Source organism: Nyctereutes procyonoides, unplaced genomic scaffold (genome assembly GCF_905146905.1).
Source record: "Nyctereutes procyonoides isolate TBG_1078 unplaced genomic scaffold, NYPRO_anot_genome, whole genome shotgun sequence".
NCBI classification, from domain to species: Eukaryota; Metazoa; Chordata; class Mammalia; order Carnivora; family Canidae; genus Nyctereutes; species Nyctereutes procyonoides.
In genome coordinates this window covers 65,742,155-65,760,126 of record NW_026575052.1, presented here as the reverse complement: position 1 = coordinate 65,760,126, position 17,972 = coordinate 65,742,155, and the positions used below count along the sequence as shown (strand labels likewise).

General features: G+C 43.4%; 1 protein-coding gene across 1 annotated transcript in view; it reads left to right on the top strand.

Moving 5' to 3' along the window:
• Nucleotides 1–17,972, top strand: part of CUBN (cubilin) — a 259,424-nt gene that overhangs the window by 237,637 nt on the left and 3,815 nt on the right. Inside the window, exons 61-66 of the mRNA XM_055332630.1 lie at nucleotides 7,337–7,499; nucleotides 8,212–8,417; nucleotides 11,231–11,378; nucleotides 12,315–12,496; nucleotides 15,244–15,409; nucleotides 17,113–17,348. Coding sequence (XP_055188605.1) covers nucleotides 7,337–7,499; nucleotides 8,212–8,417; nucleotides 11,231–11,378; nucleotides 12,315–12,496; nucleotides 15,244–15,409; nucleotides 17,113–17,348 — 1,101 coding nt within the window. The remainder of the gene's footprint in view (nucleotides 1–7,336; nucleotides 7,500–8,211; nucleotides 8,418–11,230; nucleotides 11,379–12,314; nucleotides 12,497–15,243; nucleotides 15,410–17,112; nucleotides 17,349–17,972) is intronic.

Below are 17,972 nucleotides of genomic sequence, written 5' to 3'. Positions count from 1 at the left end.
ATTAAACTTTCTAAGTAGTATCAGCCAGTGCATACTACTACACTTTTGTGGGGAAAACAACCAACATGGAAAGATTTGTGCCCATGAGGAGCTTGAATCCGATTGTAGAAGTAGTGGATGATGCACGCAAATCAACAATAAGCGGTTCAGGACAGTCAATATTGAAAGTGCCAACTAATGCATTGGATAGAGGCCCAGAACAATGTGCAAGTTTAAAAGACAAGAAAGTTCATAATGATCTGGTGTGAACAAGAAAAGCTTCATAGAGTGAGGGATAGCTTATGAAGTCAAGAGAGAAGGCATCCCAGTCAAGGGCCACATAAAATGAAGGGAAGTACAGAAGTTGGCATATGAATGTTTTTGGAAGAGTGAACGAACTTACTTTACTGGAGCAGAATATCGCAAACAAGTAGCAAGAAATGAGATTGCCTAAGTGGAGAAATACCCAGATCACAAAGAATCTTGAAAAGTCAAACAGGAAGGAAGGAAGAAGAAAGGAAGGAAAGTCAAACTAATGAATTCAGATTTTATGCAGTTGAAAATAAGGAGGAATTGAAGGTTTTCCAATGAGCAATATGATGAGAGCAGTATTTAAGGAAGACTGATATAGAATCAGCATTGGAAGTAGGTGGTGAGCAGAGAGTCTGGAATTAGGACCCAAGGAAGGGGTTACTTTTAGGTAAGGAGGGTACAGAGATGGAGATGTCGAGCCTGATGCAAGATAAACTTTTAAGTTTAAAAATTGTCTTTAAAGAAATTATATGTTTTTTAAAAAGAGAGAAAAGTCATAGATGGAATATGCATTGAACACCTAATTATATACTATCATATTTTCACTGTGATAAGCTCCAAGCCCAGGAGACCAGAAGAATCTCAGTACTATTAGGAGGAAACCGTGCTTTGCAAGGTAGAAGTTCAGTCTGGGGGCAGCAGGGCAGACAGGTGGGCAGAGGATGGAATGGGGCTCCAGTAAGAAGAGAACAGCACAAACAGAGAAGAGACGGCAAAGGAGCCCTTCTGCTATCAGAATTACTGTTTTCTTTCAAGGAAAGCAGCATGGAGCTACAAGCCAGGCTTCCACTCCACCTGGGGGAAGGTACACGGTGAGGCAGTCAGAGAGGACAAAAGAGGCAGGATGAGAAACAGACAAGTCATGGAATGAGATGTAAAAGCCGGGATGAGTGGAGGATCATGAAAGTCAAGAGGGAAGATCTCTCAGCAAGGATGGGTGGTCAATACTATTAAATTATAAATTAGAGGCCAGGAAAGGTGAAGATGAAGAAAAAACTCATCAGAACAGATGACAGCCGTTTTAACTAAAGTACTGGCATAGAAGCCAGATTAGAGGGAGTCCATGAAAGATTGGAGATATCAAGAGATTTCGGTTCAGGTTGAATTGTTTTCTAAAATGATACCAAATGGCCTGAGCAGCAGCAAAGCTGATATTCAAGGCAGGTGGTGTAGACTCTAACCCAGTTTTGCTACCAGACAAGTTTCCTCACCTCCCTGATTCTTTATCACTTTATCTATTAAAAAAACAAATGAAAAATATCACATAATTGTACCAATTTTTCAAGGCTGTTTTGAGGATAAAGATAATGTATGCTGGATTGTCCGACACTGTGCCTGGAATTCATTTAAAAACAAATGCATTTCCCACCTGCCACCCTTGTGTAATTCCAGATGGGCATGCTGGCCTGTGGAGTCACTTTTTCTTAAAATATTAAAAATAATATACTTACATATATTAATTACTATAAAAGTAAACTCGTGTAGGATGTTTTGGGTGTGATCCGGCTAGGAGGAAGGGTGACTGATGAGTCTCATGACATGGTTATATGCCAGGTGCCCCAACCACAGATACAGAGGATTTAAGATAGGGTTCCCCAAGAAGCTGTCAGCAAAGTGGAGGAGGCTGACACATAAGCATAGAAACTATTTTACAGCATGACAGAAACAATAAATATGAATAATGAACAAAAGTTAGAGAAGAAGGTATAATTGAGTCATTTGGGGATTCAGGAAAGGCGTTTTCCATGGAATGGTTTAGCTGGATTTTGGAGGAACATCACAGAAGCACACTTCCTGCTGGGGGGCTGCCAGAGAGAAAGAGGGAAGGATGGACGGACTTGCAGCTGTGTTGTGTGTGCCCAGCTTCCTGACCCACCGATCTGCCAACAGTTAAGTCACTTCTCTTATAATGAGCAGGTGAGAGAAATGGCAGAAAGGGCTCAGGGCTGTGACCCTAACTGATGTTCCTCTGCTGGAAATATGGAACTAGTAGAAAGGAAGTGGCTCCTTCCTACCATTTCCCAGCATCTCTCCCTAATCTGTGCCCATTTGAATAGCCAGTATTTCATGGTGCTTCCTTGACTACCTGAAGTGAAGGTCATCTATGCTATAGCTTACCAATATACATAGCTTCAAAAACATAATAAAATGTACTAAATGCAACGAAAAGGAGGAATAAAGGGAGAGTATATAAAATAGTGCAGACCTAAATATGTAAATGCTCTGCTACAACTACATTATGCCACATGATAAATTGGCAAAGAGTCTTTTATGTGGGATCATGGCAAACACAAAAGTATAAATTTAAACTAATATGGATAGGCTGTATTTGCAACTTAAATGCCAATAACCTCACCATCTGCAATATGAATTTCCAAAATAGAGGAAAACCTCAAAAATATTTCTAAGTCTTCCTTTCACTTACACAGTAATTGCATTTTTGGAAATTCAGTGCATAATAAAACTATGCATAATGTTTTTGTGTTAGAGAGAGAATGGATTTAAGTTCTGGGAGTACACAGTAGTGAACAATTTTATCACCTAAAAGTCTTGGCAAGACATTCAACAGTTATATGGGACAGAATAAATCTTTACTTTGCAGAACCATCCTGTGAATTACAAATGCCAGTCATAGCACCAGATTATCGTGATGACCCAAAAAACATGACACTTTTTGCAAAACACTCTCTGGGACATGACAGTGCCCCTACTGAGAACCTTGGTCTTAACCCACTGGGCTTAACCATTCATGCTGCAGCCAGTCAGTGTTAGGAGGAGATCTGTACTCCATCAGGGCATCAGGTTCCCATCCTCATGAGTTAGTCCCTATGATTCATTCATTTATTCATTGATTCAATACACATTTATTTGATTACCTGCTGTATTTCAGACACTGCTCCAAGCACTGGAAAGAATATCGAGATAAAATAAAATAATAAAATAAAATAAAATAAAATAAAATAAAATAAAATAAAATAAAATAAAAAAATTCCTCTAACACAGAGTTGATTCTAATCATTGCTTCTTGTGGCTCTTCCCAACACCACTGGGACCAACGTAATATTTTTCTTCATAAGGGTCTGAAATGGACCAGAGCTCTACTCCAAATCTGAAAAACTGCTCTCTGTTCTCTTTCTCATCCCAAATTACATCCAGGCATGTTGTCTGGCAGACCCTAGCAGAGGCTCCTTAATAAAATCAAAGAATTCATGGAGATACTCAAAATGCAATGTAGAGATGCTCCCAATAAGAATATAAAAATCTTGCCATTGTCAAATTCCTAAGGAAATATTAAAAGATAAGGTCCTGAGGAAATTAAAGTCTAAAATTATTGTTAAACTTGAGAAGAATTAAAGTCCAATATTGCTCTTATTGTCTTAATGCCCTTTTGCATTAAAAGTTCACAGAAAGTAAAATCCAAACATGACCTTCCCCACTTCCTGCTATGGCTCAAATTAACAACTGGATAAAGTGCAGGATCTGGCTGTAGCTGTAGTCTGAAGCTATCTTCCCCCAGTTTACGTAAGCAATTCCTTCAGGATCTTAAGTAGTTTCTAATATGCTCCACTATCAGAGTTTTAACAGCTGAGAAAACGGAAAATCCTTCTTAGCACTTATCTACAAAACTTAAAACATAATCCAACCTCCAGGCCTAACTGAGCTATGCTGGGTGGCAGGTCCCCCCGGAATGCAATATATAGCAGCATGTGATTGTGTGCGTCTCAAGGACACAGTCCTCAGGGCACCATTTACATCCTAGTCCATATGATTCCCCATCTCCAGCAGCACAGTGTACCTCTTGCAACACTCCCTGGAGCTACCCTGCAAAAGTCCTTCATAGAGGTCTAGCCTTATCAGGGAATGAGAGAGCAGGTGGAGAAATATTGGCTTCGGCTGCCAATCTCAGGAGCCTGGGAGCCCATGGCAGTGGTCCAGAGGCCACCAGCTGCCTATTTCAGCTCAATTACTAGAAATCTTCCTGTGGCAATGAATAAACTGATGCGAACAGCAGCTGGAGGCCAGTGACTGTGTAATTTCTGTCCATCACAGTTACCGGTTATCAATTCAGAACCCAAATCAGGTCCTATAACTCCTGCAGAAGAAGACACAGACTTTTTCCTGGGGGACATGTGGAACTTCACAGTCATGTCCTGGGGTGCTCACTGAGTCCCAGCTGCATCCTCTTGCTCTGATGCCAGGTACCCTAAGTGAGTTGTGGAGACTCTTACATGCCTCTTACCCTCTTCTGAGGCCTTCAATGCCATGTTCTGGAGGTTGGGATGCCCTTCATCTGCTTCAGGTCTGAGAGGTCTCTACCTACTTTTAAACACCAGTTCAAATGTCTGTCTGAGATCTTTCCTGACTTCATCATCTGGGTTCTCTTACTACATTTAAATCCTTCACTGCAGTACTCACTTTTAAAATTTTTATAGATAATTGACACGCTCATACGTATAGTCAATGTATGGATCTCTCTCACTAATTAGTGTCAATTAGTGTTTTGAATGTATGGAAATGCCTTCTACACCCTTGAAAACACCGGACCCAGCACAGAAAGAAGCCTGGCACACAGTACATAGAATAAAAATGCTTGCTAGTAGAAATCTGATGATATAGGTGGCAGCCATTATAATATTTTAACTTGTTTACTAGAAAAGGTACATTACTCAAAACTTGACAAGTCAGCTCTTCCATAAAATGAGGGAGATGAAATTACCCAACTCTGGAGTCCCTCCTGGCTCTGAATGTACTAAAATCCCATGTAAGCAGGAGAAACAGTGCCACCTAGTGGTAAATTTACTTTTCTGTTTATTTTAAAATGACTATTTTATACTTTCCTGGCATTTTAGAATAACGTCAGTGGTCACGGCTACCTTGAAGTCTATATAACACCCCCTAGTTCTGTTATAAATTCAGCGTTTGGATCTACACGCACATACTTGTTTCAGAAATACTGTGAAGCTTACTTAGCTGGAGAAATCTGTTTTCTGGTCATAAGCTTGAAAGAGATTCAGGTGTCCACTATTTCGACAGGTGTCTGTTGAAAGTTCCTATGGTAGGGAGTTTTTCTGGGTCCTGGCGACACGGCAGTGAATCGTCAGTCTTCCCATCCATGGGACTTAAATTCTTATTGGGAGAGAGACGAGAAAAATAAGTAAATAAGCAACAAATAAGAAGTGTTTTGATTTTAATAAGAAAATAGTTCTTGGGAGCCCAGCAACATTAGATAGAGTTGGGCTCTCGGAGGAGGTGACATCTGAGTTGAGGCCACATGACAAGGGAGAGCAGCCAGTTCAAGAGGTGGGGAGAGAGAAATTGTTACTCATAGGAGGAGCAGCACAGGGGCCTTGTGGGGACACTCCTGGCAGGAGGAAGTACGGGGAACAGGGCACCGGGCCAGACCAGGCTGGGGCTTGCAGGCCACCACAAAGAGCTCCAGTTTCAATTCAGGTGCAGTGGTGGGAACCCACTGGAGCAAAGGCTGAGCAGGAGCTTAATTTGATTTAAGCTGCAAACACTCAGGCCATTACTTCTGCAGAGATTGCTGTGGCTGCTCGGTGGAAACAGATCGCTCAGGAGGATAGTACAATAGCCGAGGTGGGGGAGGATGGTGGTAGCGATGAGGAGCAGCCTTGGGGGGGGGGGTAGATTCTGAAGGGAGGGCGGAATAGGTGTTGGGCAGGTGGGGGGGGGGCGGAGAGGAATCGAGGATGACTGATGTAGGCTTGAGCGATTGTTGACGTTGGGAAGCCTTGGGGAGAATGGGTTTCAGAGGGGTGGGTAGCGGGAGAGAGGGGCCAAAGACATTTATTGGCTGCCTTTTGTGTGCCAGGCCCTTCTAAAAGCCGGGGACAGAGCAGTGCCCAGGGCAGACAGCGACCTGTGCTTCCAGGGAATGGGCATCGTCTTCCGAGCAAGCGGGAGGCGGTGATACAAGTACATGGGAGTGGGTCAAGGTCGTGCGCGCTCTAAGGAGAGCAGGAAGCAGGCCCGAGAAAGGGAATTTGGAGAGAGTTTCCATTTGAAGTAGGTGGTCAGGGAAGGCTTTAGCGAGTCAGCGATGTTTGAGTAAAGGGCTGAAGGAAGGTAGGGGAGCAAACCATAGGGACGTATAGGAGAGGAATGTTCCAGCAGAGGGAAACAAGGAGTGCAACAGGCACGCAGCAGCCTCATGCCTGGCTTGCTCCTGGAGCAGAGAAAACCACGTGGAGACAGTCAGGTATCAGATGGGGAAAGCCGGGGTGTGTGTGTGTGTGTGTGTGTGTGTGTGTGTGTGTGTGTGTGTCTGTAGAGAGAGCAGACTCCCTCCGGCCTGGAAGCCCACCGTAAGGGCTTTGGCTCACGCACTGCACGGCTGGGAGGCTGGGAAGCGCTCGGAGGGCTTTCAGCAGTGCCCTGGCCTGGCTTCCATCTTACCTGCAGCCTCGGGCGCTGCTGAGGACAGGCTGAAAGAGGGGCACAGGGCAGCCCGGGGGCCCAGCGGTTTAGCACCTGCCTTCGGCCCAGGGCCTGATCCTGGAGACCCGGGATCGAGTCCCACGTCGGGCTCCCTGCACGGAGCCTGCTCCTCCCTCTGCCTGTGTCTCTGCCTCTCTCTCTCTCTCTTTCTCTCTCTCTCTCTCTCTCTGTGTCTCTCATGAATAAATAAATAAATAATCTTAAAAAAAAAAAAAAGAGGGGCATGAGTGGAACCGGGAGCTCCGAAGGGAGCCGAGAACCCGGGCCTACGATCTCACCTGTGCGCGGCGAGGGCCACGCGGGGCGACAACAGCGATGCTTCGCTGGCTCCAATGACAAAGTAGTTTAAAATCAGATGTGACTTACATAGTGAGAGAGGATTTCGAGGCACCCTAACCGGGTTTTCACTGAAAATCATTCTAATCGCATCGATTCAGGAACAGCTGTCCCTAAGTTAAAGCCAGCTCTGGCCCCATCAAGGTAAGTTTCTTAATCATGACCTGGTGTGACTCCACGTCCATTTTAGTGCGAAATCTGCAACTTCTTTGCGAGTCATGGAAAACTAATGAACAATTTTTCTTTTCAGTTATATGATGGGGATAGTGAAAATGCCAACTTGGCTGGAACATTCTGCGGTTCCACTGTACCTGCTCCCTTTATCTCTTCTGGCAACTTCCTGACGGTTCAATTTGTCAGTGATGTAACTTTAGAAAGGGAAGGATTTAATGCTACATACACTACTGTGGACAGTGAGTAAATTGAGACATTTTTATATTTTATGAAACGTATATTTAGGCACTAAAAATAATGCCATGCTTATATCTAAACCCAACGTTAATTACGAAACTCAGTGTTAATTCCTACCTAAACTCAATGTCAGTTACTAAATACTGTGTTAATCACTCTGTTTAATCAGTGATACAAGGCAGCTCAGCGGTTTAGCACCGCCTTCAGCCCAGGGTGTGATCCTGGAGTCCTGGGATCGAGTCCCACGTTGGGCTCCCTACATGGAGCCTGCTTCTCCCTCTGCCTGTGTCTTGGCCCCTGTCTCTCTGTGCCTCTCATGAATACATAAATAAAATCTTTAAAAAAAATCAGTGATACTAATTTGGTACGATTCTGTTTTTAAAGATTTTATTTATTTGAGAGAGAGAGCACATGTGTACACAAGCATTGGGGGAGGGGCAGAGTCCGGAGGAGCAGACTCCCCGCTGAGCAGGGAGCCCAACCCCAGGACCCCAGGGTCATGATCTGAGTCAAAGGCAAATGCTTAACCGACTTGGCCACCCAGATGCCCCAAAATTTAGTCTGATTCTTAGTGAAGAATACCCTAACTTCTTTATAGAATGATGTTAACTATAGCGCTTTAGGCTGGAAGGGTGGGGAAGGCTGAATTTTAAACATTATGTGCATGTGGAAACATGAATAAAATATGATTAACAAATTGTTCTGTTTCTCCAGTGCCTTGTGGTGGAACATATAATGCAACTTGGACCCCACAGAGTATTTCATCACCCAATTCATCAAACCCAGAGGTCCCACTGTCCATGTGTATGTGGGTCCTCGAAGCTCCTCCACATCAGCAGGTCAAGATCACAGTGTGGGCCCTGGAGCTGCACTCACAAGACTGTGACCAGAATTACTTAGAGTTTCGGGACTCACCTGAGGTAACAACTCTAGGACGTATGACAGTCACATCTAATGGCCCCTTTTCACCAGTATTTGCAAAACACTTGAAAGAATGAGTGCATAATTAAATAAATTCTCGAGCTTACCTCCAGCTTGACATGATTTTCAGGCATATATGAAACCCTCTATTTAGGCGTCAGGAAATTTGCCCTTGGTCTTGTAGGTGAGAAGCTGCCAAACTTCCTTGTGCACAGGACACATCTGGGTGTCTAGATAAAAGTACAGACCCCAGGGCCCCACGTCAGACCCTGATTTCTCCATATAGCACCCATTAATCTAAATTTTTGATGAACTTCTTGAGTGTTCTGCCCCTGGTGCTCCAAGGACCATGCTCAGAGAAACACCTCTGCAGTTAGGGGGATCTGTGTATAAGATGAACGGGAGGTGTCAGTGTGGAACACATGGAAATCACATATGAGGCCATTTGGCACCAGTCCCGTGGGATTATATTCATGGTCATGTAAGAGAGAAAAAAGGGAAAATGTTGTTTTGGTTTAAAAAGAGAGACAGAAAGAGAGAGAGAGAGAAAGGTGAATTGCTCATGGGCCAAGACTTTGAGAAGGCAATTGGATATGGACACATGATGTTAGCAGAAGGCCTGAAGATTTGGGTGTATTATTACATGGTCAGTAGCTGAAATAATGTGAGTAATGAGATTATCCATGGAGCATATGTAAAGTGTGGAGTCTTGACCAGAGGATGGATCCCTGGGAAAAATACCCAGGAATCCCTGGATTCTTTCAGCAGTTTGAGGAGCAACTAATCTGGCTCAGTTCATTCCCAGAGTGTCATATTTATCCCCCCACAGGCTGGCAATAGAAGAGGGTCCAATCTGTCCTTTCCTGAGTTTTCAGGGTCCTCCTTATATGATCCCCTAGTTTATATGTGGATCTCAGTGGGGGTAGAAGAATTCAGTTTGGCTGATTCCCAATTGGAGAGATCTGACAGGAGCTGGCTGCTGAGGGGACACTGTATTTGTTGAGTTTTCAGAAAGCACAAACACTTAGACATATCCCAGGCTCCCACCGTGGCCAAGGCGTGAGGATCACTGCTCCATTGGCAGTGGTTTCCAGTATGAGATTCCTATTCCCTGATGGTACCTTCCTGGCAGGTCTTAGAGCCAAGTGGAATGAGGCCATTTGGTTAAAGCTCTTTCAATTTCCCATTGCTTCCTGAAGCTAAGATGATGGGGACCAGGGCCAGCTCCCATCTGGATACAGAAATGCTACTTACAAGGCACAAGGCAGCTCTGGATCATAACAGCAGCTGGATAGGCTTCAAAAAAGACCTAGTATTTGTCATGAATGAATAATGCCCTTTGAATGAATGAAGGAAAGAACACAAAGGGTTTCAGCCTGTATACGTTGGGAGGAAAGACAGAAAATTGATGACTGGGAGAAATGAACTCCCCAGGTGTCCAAGATCAGGAAGAGAAGATACAGCTGGAAGTTCATGTGAGGATCATGAGATGGAGGGTGATAGTTGCTGGCCTAGGCAATTGCACAGAGCGGAGGACAAAGTCACCAGTAGTAAGGACTGCAGATCAGGGTGTTCGGTGGATCATCTGTGAAAACATTGAAACCTCTAAGGGTTAAGGGAGTGGGGTGCAAGGGATGACCATGAGCTAAGACACAAGTCTTTAATGAAGGAAAGTCACCAGAGGAGAAGTGAGAATGGTGAGAAGGGTCGGAGGAATCTTCAGCCAGATGTAGCCACTTTGATGCCAGGAGAGGTACCTGCAGTGAGCGACCTGAGAACCCTGCCCACCGGCCCAGCCCCTCACCACTGTTCCTACTCGAGGAATTGTGGACTATGGGAAAAGAATGGCCTCCACTAGGAGGCTGCAGGGGACCCAAGCTTCACTCCAGGCTAACACTGCAGTGAATGTTGAGAGGAGGCCACAGGCAAGGTTAGGAGAGGACCAGCAGCCGGTGACGAGGGGCATGAAAGGGGGGCTGGAAACAGACATTAGTAACAGGAGCTTGCACCCAGGAGTGAGAGGCAGCAAACGTCTTTATGTTGGTGCCAGTGGTTTTTATGCAAGATGGGTGGGTGCTGGACTGCATTACCCTACTACCTTGAGAGGCGAGGAAGGCTGCCCAGGTTTTACAAAGGAGCAACAGAGACCTCGTGGCAGGCAGGGGCCGTGCCCTATGGGATTCACAGCATTGCCAGAGTCTGGTCAGATGAGCTCAGGGATGGTGGTGAGGGCCAGGGCAGGGCTGGCTTAGGCTTATGGAGTTTAGGATGATGGGGAGACCCCAGCAGAACTGTGTTGTGCCTGGATGTCCGCAGAGCAACCACACAGGCCTTTGGCCGTGAAGTTACATGAGGGGGAAAGGGTCTTGTTTCCATACATGGTATCTGTCTCTTGGTTTCAGCAGAAACTTGGCCTCTACCTCCTGCCCCTTGGTGAGTATGAGACATTTGTGGATTCCACATGAGCCTGGCTGTCCAGGGCTTCAAACACTGTAATTAGTTTCCTTGGCTACATTTTTTTCTTTTAAGATTTTTTTTATTTATTTGAGAGGACAGAGAGAGAGAGAGCATGAGCAGGGAGGAGAGGCAGAGGTAGAAGGAGAAGCTGACTCCCTGCTCATTCAGGACTAGATCCCAGGACCCCCAGATCATGACCTAAGCTGAAAGCAGACACCTAAGCCCCTGAGGCCACCCAGGCACTCCTCCATGGCTGAATATTTAAACCATCCTTTTATATGTGGTTTAGTTTCCACTATGGTGTATTCTCTTTTGAAACTAAATCTAGTATGATTTGGCTTCCATTTCATTTCAGAGTAATGTAAGTCCAGGACCTCAGATCTGTGGCAGAAATGCTTCGGCTACACCAACGTTCTATTCTTCTAGGAGTACGGCAATTGTCATCTTCAAGTCCGAAGTCCTCAACAGAAACTCTAGAGTGGGTTTTACCTATCAGATTGCAGGTGAGCCCTGGAACTTTATCTGTTATTCAGAAAAACTGCCACCATCCCAATGACTGCTGGGATCAGCTCTTACGAGTAACCTTGGATCTGTTACAATAAATCACACCCGCAATGACGTAAGAATTTTAAGTAGAGCCAGGCCCAACTAAGCAAATTACTAGAGCTGGTCTCTGAAGAGGTACAGTGAATATGATATTAATTAAAACGTTTAGAATGCCAGCATATGCTTCGAAGTTCATGTAGTTAATTTGTCTCTACCAGTTGTTTTATTAATTATCCACTTGACTGCATCTAGAACTCACTGTACCTCAGGAAGTTTATTTTGTAAAAACCAAGAGTTCCTGAAAGGGTTATTTGATTACTATCATGACTCAGAAGTCTATTTCCACAGAATGTTATTTGATGTTCTTTTCCAGCTTGATTAAAATGAGAGCTGCCTGTGATTAAAACAAACACACAGAAATAATTTGGGCGGTTTTACCCATTTTTACCCAAAATGATAAAGAACAGCAATTCACCAATTCTATCAGAATGAGTAACCCATTAAAGGATGTAAATGGAAATCCTCATACAAATGTTGGTCTTGGAAGCAGAAACTTTGTCCTGAAAAAGTCTAGATGCCAGCCAACTCCAGTTCAGTGTGATCAGAGCAGCACAGAGAATGTTAGAACATTCCCTTTCAAAGAAGAAGGCTTACGTTTCATATTTCCCATGGGAGTGTTTTATTTTAACGAGACACTTCATTGCATTTGCCATCTGAGCCATGACCTTGCTTCTTTTGACCTCACTTATCTCAAAGGAAAGTGAAAGGGCAGGATTAGCTTTTCTTCTGAAGTTTGCTCAAATTTAATAATCTTTTTGAATTCTTTCTATCAGGTTGAAAGAGCATTAAATATTGGGATGTGTACATTAATTGTGATTTTTTTCCCCTCTAAGGTTGTAACAGAGAATATAACAAGGCTTTTGGCAATCTGAAGAGTCCCGGATGGCCAGATAATTATGACAATAACTTGGATTGCACTGTTATTCTCACAGCCCCACAGAACCATACTATTTCTCTCTTTTTTCATTCATTTGGCATTGAGGACTCAACTGAATGCACACATGACTTCTTGGAGGTAACATATGTTTAGATAGCGTGTCAATGAACTATTTAAAAGATGAATCACTGAAGATTTTTCACATCTGTCTCTGCTACTTCTAACCATTGATCCCTTACTTGTTCATAATTGGTTCATCATCCTTTCATTCCATAAATATTTACCAAGCATCTTCTAGGTCCAGGCACCAGAAACCAAAAAGGGAACAAGACGTAGTCAGGGCCCCCAGGAGGCACACAGCCCATGGGAAAGACAGAAAATAGTCAATTTCCGCACAACGTGGAAAGGACTAGCAGAGTCAGCATGGTTAAGAGCACCTAATTCAGTTTGGGGACAGAGAGGTTTCCTGAGGGACAAGATGTGTGAGTTCAAAGAGAATCATCCAGTGCTGGGAAGGAGCAGAACCATGCTCCTTGAGTATTTGCACCTTTGTGATTCTCCAGCACCACCCCAAGAGCGCCCCCTGCACCCTTTCTGCCCTGTACCACCTATACTGTTTAAGCGAAAACTATTGCTGTTGTTCATGGGAAGATGTTCCGAATGAGCCCATGACTGAGGCAGGCACTGTGTGGAGTGCAATGCCTCTATCTTACCATGAAAACCTCAGAGCTCATTTGGGCGCCCTTTGCAAACTCTTTTGGAAATGTACTCAATCTTAGGCAGTAAACTGCAGTGTAATCAAGGACTTGTAAATCCAAAGATGCTGAATTCCTCTGTGAATTGAGTTTGAATGCGAACCTTACCTGAAGTGCTCTAGATGGGCTTTGTCTCACATACACAAGGGTCTGGTATTTCCAACAGCTTGCTGCCCTATGTCTGCTCTAGAGTCTTATTATCATGGGAAGCTCTCCCCTACAGAATTAATCTAAATATTTTGTTAATGAATATTCTTAATCTGTAGAGTAATAAGTACTTGAAGGAAGCCTGGGCCTTTTTCATGGCGGATACTTGTCATGGTAGGAATGGGGAGCGATGGCTTTGCAGGGGAGGAAAGGAGGAGAGAAATCTATTTCTATCTATTGCTTGTGTCAATCAGGACATTCAACTCAGACCTTTGTGCCTCACCACTTATGTGAAGTGTAAAGCAGAAGCCAGAGGAGAGGATACAGGGAAAGGACAGAATAATCCCACCAATTCAGACTCACAGTGCAGCTACCCCTGGTTCATGCCTGGGTTGACCATTAGTGACTGGAGTTAACATGTGCATTTTCCTCTGAATGCTGGGACATGCAGGCTAGCTCTCCAGCATCAGAGGTGGGAACTCCTCTTCCTAGCTGCCTTTCTTGTTCCATAGAAAGTGGTTAGAAACTTCCTGACCAATAAGCAGACAGGAAACTGCAAGTCAGGCCTGTAAAATGCAGCTGCATCTGTTTTTTTCTGGGAAGACTGACATGGTTTATTGGCAGCCATATGCACAAGACTCCCCATGCCTTTCGTGTCAGCTCTGCCAGGAACAGAAATTTCTCAGTGATGACCGTGACCACATTACTACCACATAAGAGCCAAGCTCTGGATCACATGTGGAATCTGCATTTGTTTTTAGTGGATCCATTTCCCTTTTTAGGGTCCACTAATAGCTCAGAGATACTGGTCCCTCCTGTGCAAAGAAAAATGGAGAGGATGCTAGTTGGAAATGATACTCCACTTCTCCTCTCAGAGCAGAGATTTCTAAAACAGAACCCTGAGGAAAGAGACTCAAAGTTAAGAATAGCATGGTAGCAGGTCTGGCCCTCCAGCGCTCCTGAATATGGTGGTCCTCTCTGTCTGCTGGTGGTTCACTGGCCACTCCATCCATGGCAAGGCCACTTGGTAGAATAATCCAGAAAGCACCAGAAAGGCACTACTGTCTCCCACTGGCTACTCCATTGACATAAAAAGAATCTCACTCTAGGTCAACAGCCTCCAGTAAGACCAACAATGGTGCCTTTGAAGACCCTCTATGACTTAAGACAACCAGAAATTAACCAAATGTCAAACAATGAAATTATAAAGGGATTGGAGGAACTTCCAAAAATTTGAATACAGATGTCAATAAAATCACCATTCATACATGTTGAGCTGGTTCCAGCTCTACATCGCCTGGATAACACTTCTTTAATACTTCTCCAGAGCCCTCCTCTGGTATAGGGCAGCTGAGAATACGCAGGAGGAGCCCTGAGGACAGAGGTGGTGGAGTTCACTGAGGTTACCCATACTCACACACTGACTCATCTCCTATTTTTATATGTATCTACTCTAACCAGTGAATTAAAAAAAAAATCTGTTCAGCTTTAGACTGTGTTTTTAAAATTACCTAATAGTCAAATTTTATGAGATTTGTTGAGTTGTGTCTTTTTCACATACTGAAATTCCTTTGGTTTTGAAATTTATTATACTTTGTACTTTGCTTTTTTTTTTTTTTCGCATAGCCCCTGCATAGCCAAGCAATTTTCAAAGGGGGTAAAAAAAAACATACACGCGGTATAATGAATAAAGCACAATAGAAGTGACTAGAAACAGAGCAGACAATATCCCTCTCCAATCTTTTTGAAATTTGCAGATATTTCTGAATTCAAATGCAAATGGCTTTTGATCTTCAAGTTGGGTGTTTCTCATCTTTGGGTCTATTTTCAGAGACCAGTTCATTCTCACGTACATAAAAAGATAAAGCTTTTCCAAAAGAGGTCGTCATTCAAATAGTCTCATGTGTCAATGGATAGCAATGAAAAATCCGAGGAAAAAGAATAATATGCTTATGTATAGTAACTAATGGCTCACTTTTCCAGGTAAGAAATGGAAGTGATAGCAGTTCACCATTATTTGGCACATACTGTGGAACTCTGTTGCCAGATCCTATCTTCTCTCGAAACAACAAACTATACCTACGGTTTAAGACCAATAGCGCAACTTCCAATCGTGGGTATGAAATTGTCTGGACCTCATCACCCTGTGGTAAGACACTTGCACTTCATAAGGGACATTGATGTAGATGAGAAAAATATAGGGGATCTAATAAGAAAAGATCATTAAAAGTGACCATACCTTCTTAGCCATCCCTATACTTGATTTTTTTCTAATAAATACAGAGATTTTTAACAATGAGAGTACAGATACCCTTTTTAATTCTACTCTCATTATTTCTACATATTATATATCTATATGTATCACTATAACATATAGATACATGTATCTAGCAACAGGTAGAAAATATAGAAAGAGTATAAAAATATGAATAAAATATAGATAAGATATAGATTTTATTTTTTTTTAATTTTTAATTTTTATTTTTTTATTTATGATAGTCACAGAGAGAGAGAGAGAGGCAGAGACACAGGCAGAGGGAGAAGCAGGCTCCATGCACCGGGAGCCCGATGTGGGATTCGATCCCGGGTCTCCAGGATCGCGCCCTGGGCCAAAGGCAGGCGCCAAACCGCTGCGCCACCCAGGGATCCCAAGATATAGATTTTAAAATTCCTTTATAATTTCTGATTTTATCATATTTTTAACTTTTGGTTTGATTATCAAGGTAGCTCTCTGAGAATTAAAAAACAAACAAAACATGTACTAAAAAGCCAAGTTACTAACGCATACTCGGGTATAAATAAGCAGCTGCTCCCCTTGCAGTGCCTGTCATTTCTTGGCAGTCCTGGAGGTTAATTGCTTTTTTCAGGGCAGTAAGTACCTTCCTGCATGTTTGGTTGGTGGTTTATCAAGTAATTGAAGGAAATTTAAGTCATTTCAATATATTGAACTCAAGAGAAGAGAAATATCTTTATGAGATGTCCCGTTGAAGTATTTAGAAATATCTAAAAACTTTCCAAATAAGAATGATAAAAATGACTTAAATATACTGAGGGACAAGAAATAATTTAAATCTTGGCAGCTAAAGATGCTTACAGGTGATCTCCAATGCCCTAATTTTATAGAGGAGGAAATAAAACATGAGGTTAATGAGTTTTCCAGAATATAAGGCTAGACTGTGGTGGAAGCATGACTAGACTTCCAGGGGTCAGACACCCAGCTCGGCGCCTTTTAATATCTGGGTCCCCGGGGTATCTGGTCTAAATAATGACAATGTTCACACACAAATTAACACTAATACAGAACTCTGGCTTTGAGCATGTCAGTCTTGGGACTATCAGTTATAAGACCAGAAAAGTCACTCATGCAATAAAATAATTCATGTCAAAACCTACAATGACACACTCTGGGTTCAGCCTTGGAATTTCACTTTTAATTTTTCTTCACTCACATCATTATCATCAACTGATAGCCCTCTGCCATCAAAAGTACACAACAACTTTAATTACTCTCTCCCATAGCTACTTTTTCAAGTTCTTTGTTTTTCCATTGTGTTCTCAACCCACTGTTTGCAAAGAAAGGTCCTGGAGGAAGTAGTCCCACCATCATGACATATAGGGAACACAACGTATGATGTGGGGAGAGGGAAAGAGTGAGGGATGGGGTGGGAGGAGGTGGTGGTGAGGGAGTGGGAGGGATGTAGTCCACAAAAGAAGCAGGAGAGGGGTTCCTGCCTCCTCTATTCTTGCACTTTGTGTCTCAGCACCTTGAGAAAATAGCGGCCGTCTTACTGCCTCACAAAGGGATGGTTTCCACTTGGTTCAATCAAACGTCCTGCGTTGGTTTCCTTGCAGGCTGTGGTGGAACCCTTTATGGAGACAGTGGCTCCTTCACCAGCCCCGGCTATCCCGGCACTTACCCCAACAACACTGACTGTGAATGGGCCATCATCGCTCCTGCTGGAAGACCTGTCACCGTCACCTTTTACTTTATCAGCATCGATGATCCCGGAGACTGTGTCCGGAACTATCTCATACTCTACGATGGACCGGATGCTAATTCTCCATCCTTTGGACCATACTGTGGGGCAGTGAGTAAAACAAGCTTTTTAAATTTTCCATTAATTATTTTTAAATAATAACAGTATACACTTTTAAAGCCAGACACAAAATACAAAGCACAAGCCTTTTACAAATTTCAGCAGCTTCTGGGTTTTCCTTCCTATTTGGGGAGCACAGAGTGCCACCTCGTGGGCATTGCGTGGAATCAACAGTACTGGTTTCCAGGCTCCACCGCATCAGAACGGCTTGTGCACGTGTTTTGCGGTCCAGACTTCCAGGGCCCACTCACACCTGCTGCCGCCTCAGAATTTCTGGGACAGGAGCTGCTGTGCATTGTTTTTTAAAAAGCTCCATACGTGATTTCAGTGCGCTGCCCAGCATTGAGTACCTGTGTTATTGTCTTCATGAATGCAACTTTCGACAGTTTGGACACCTGGCTCCATTTCATCTACTTCTTGTTGAAAATTATAGGAATTCTTTGAAGAAATAAGCAGGGAGATCAAAGATGTGTCTAGTGACTAGTAGCTTGTTTTCATCAAGTTCTGATGTCACAGATCTTCTCGAAACATCAAGGGAGGATCCTGACAGTGACCGAGTATTGCCTGTGTCTGCCCTCACCGTCCTCCCATTTTATATGAAAGTAGATGGAGGGC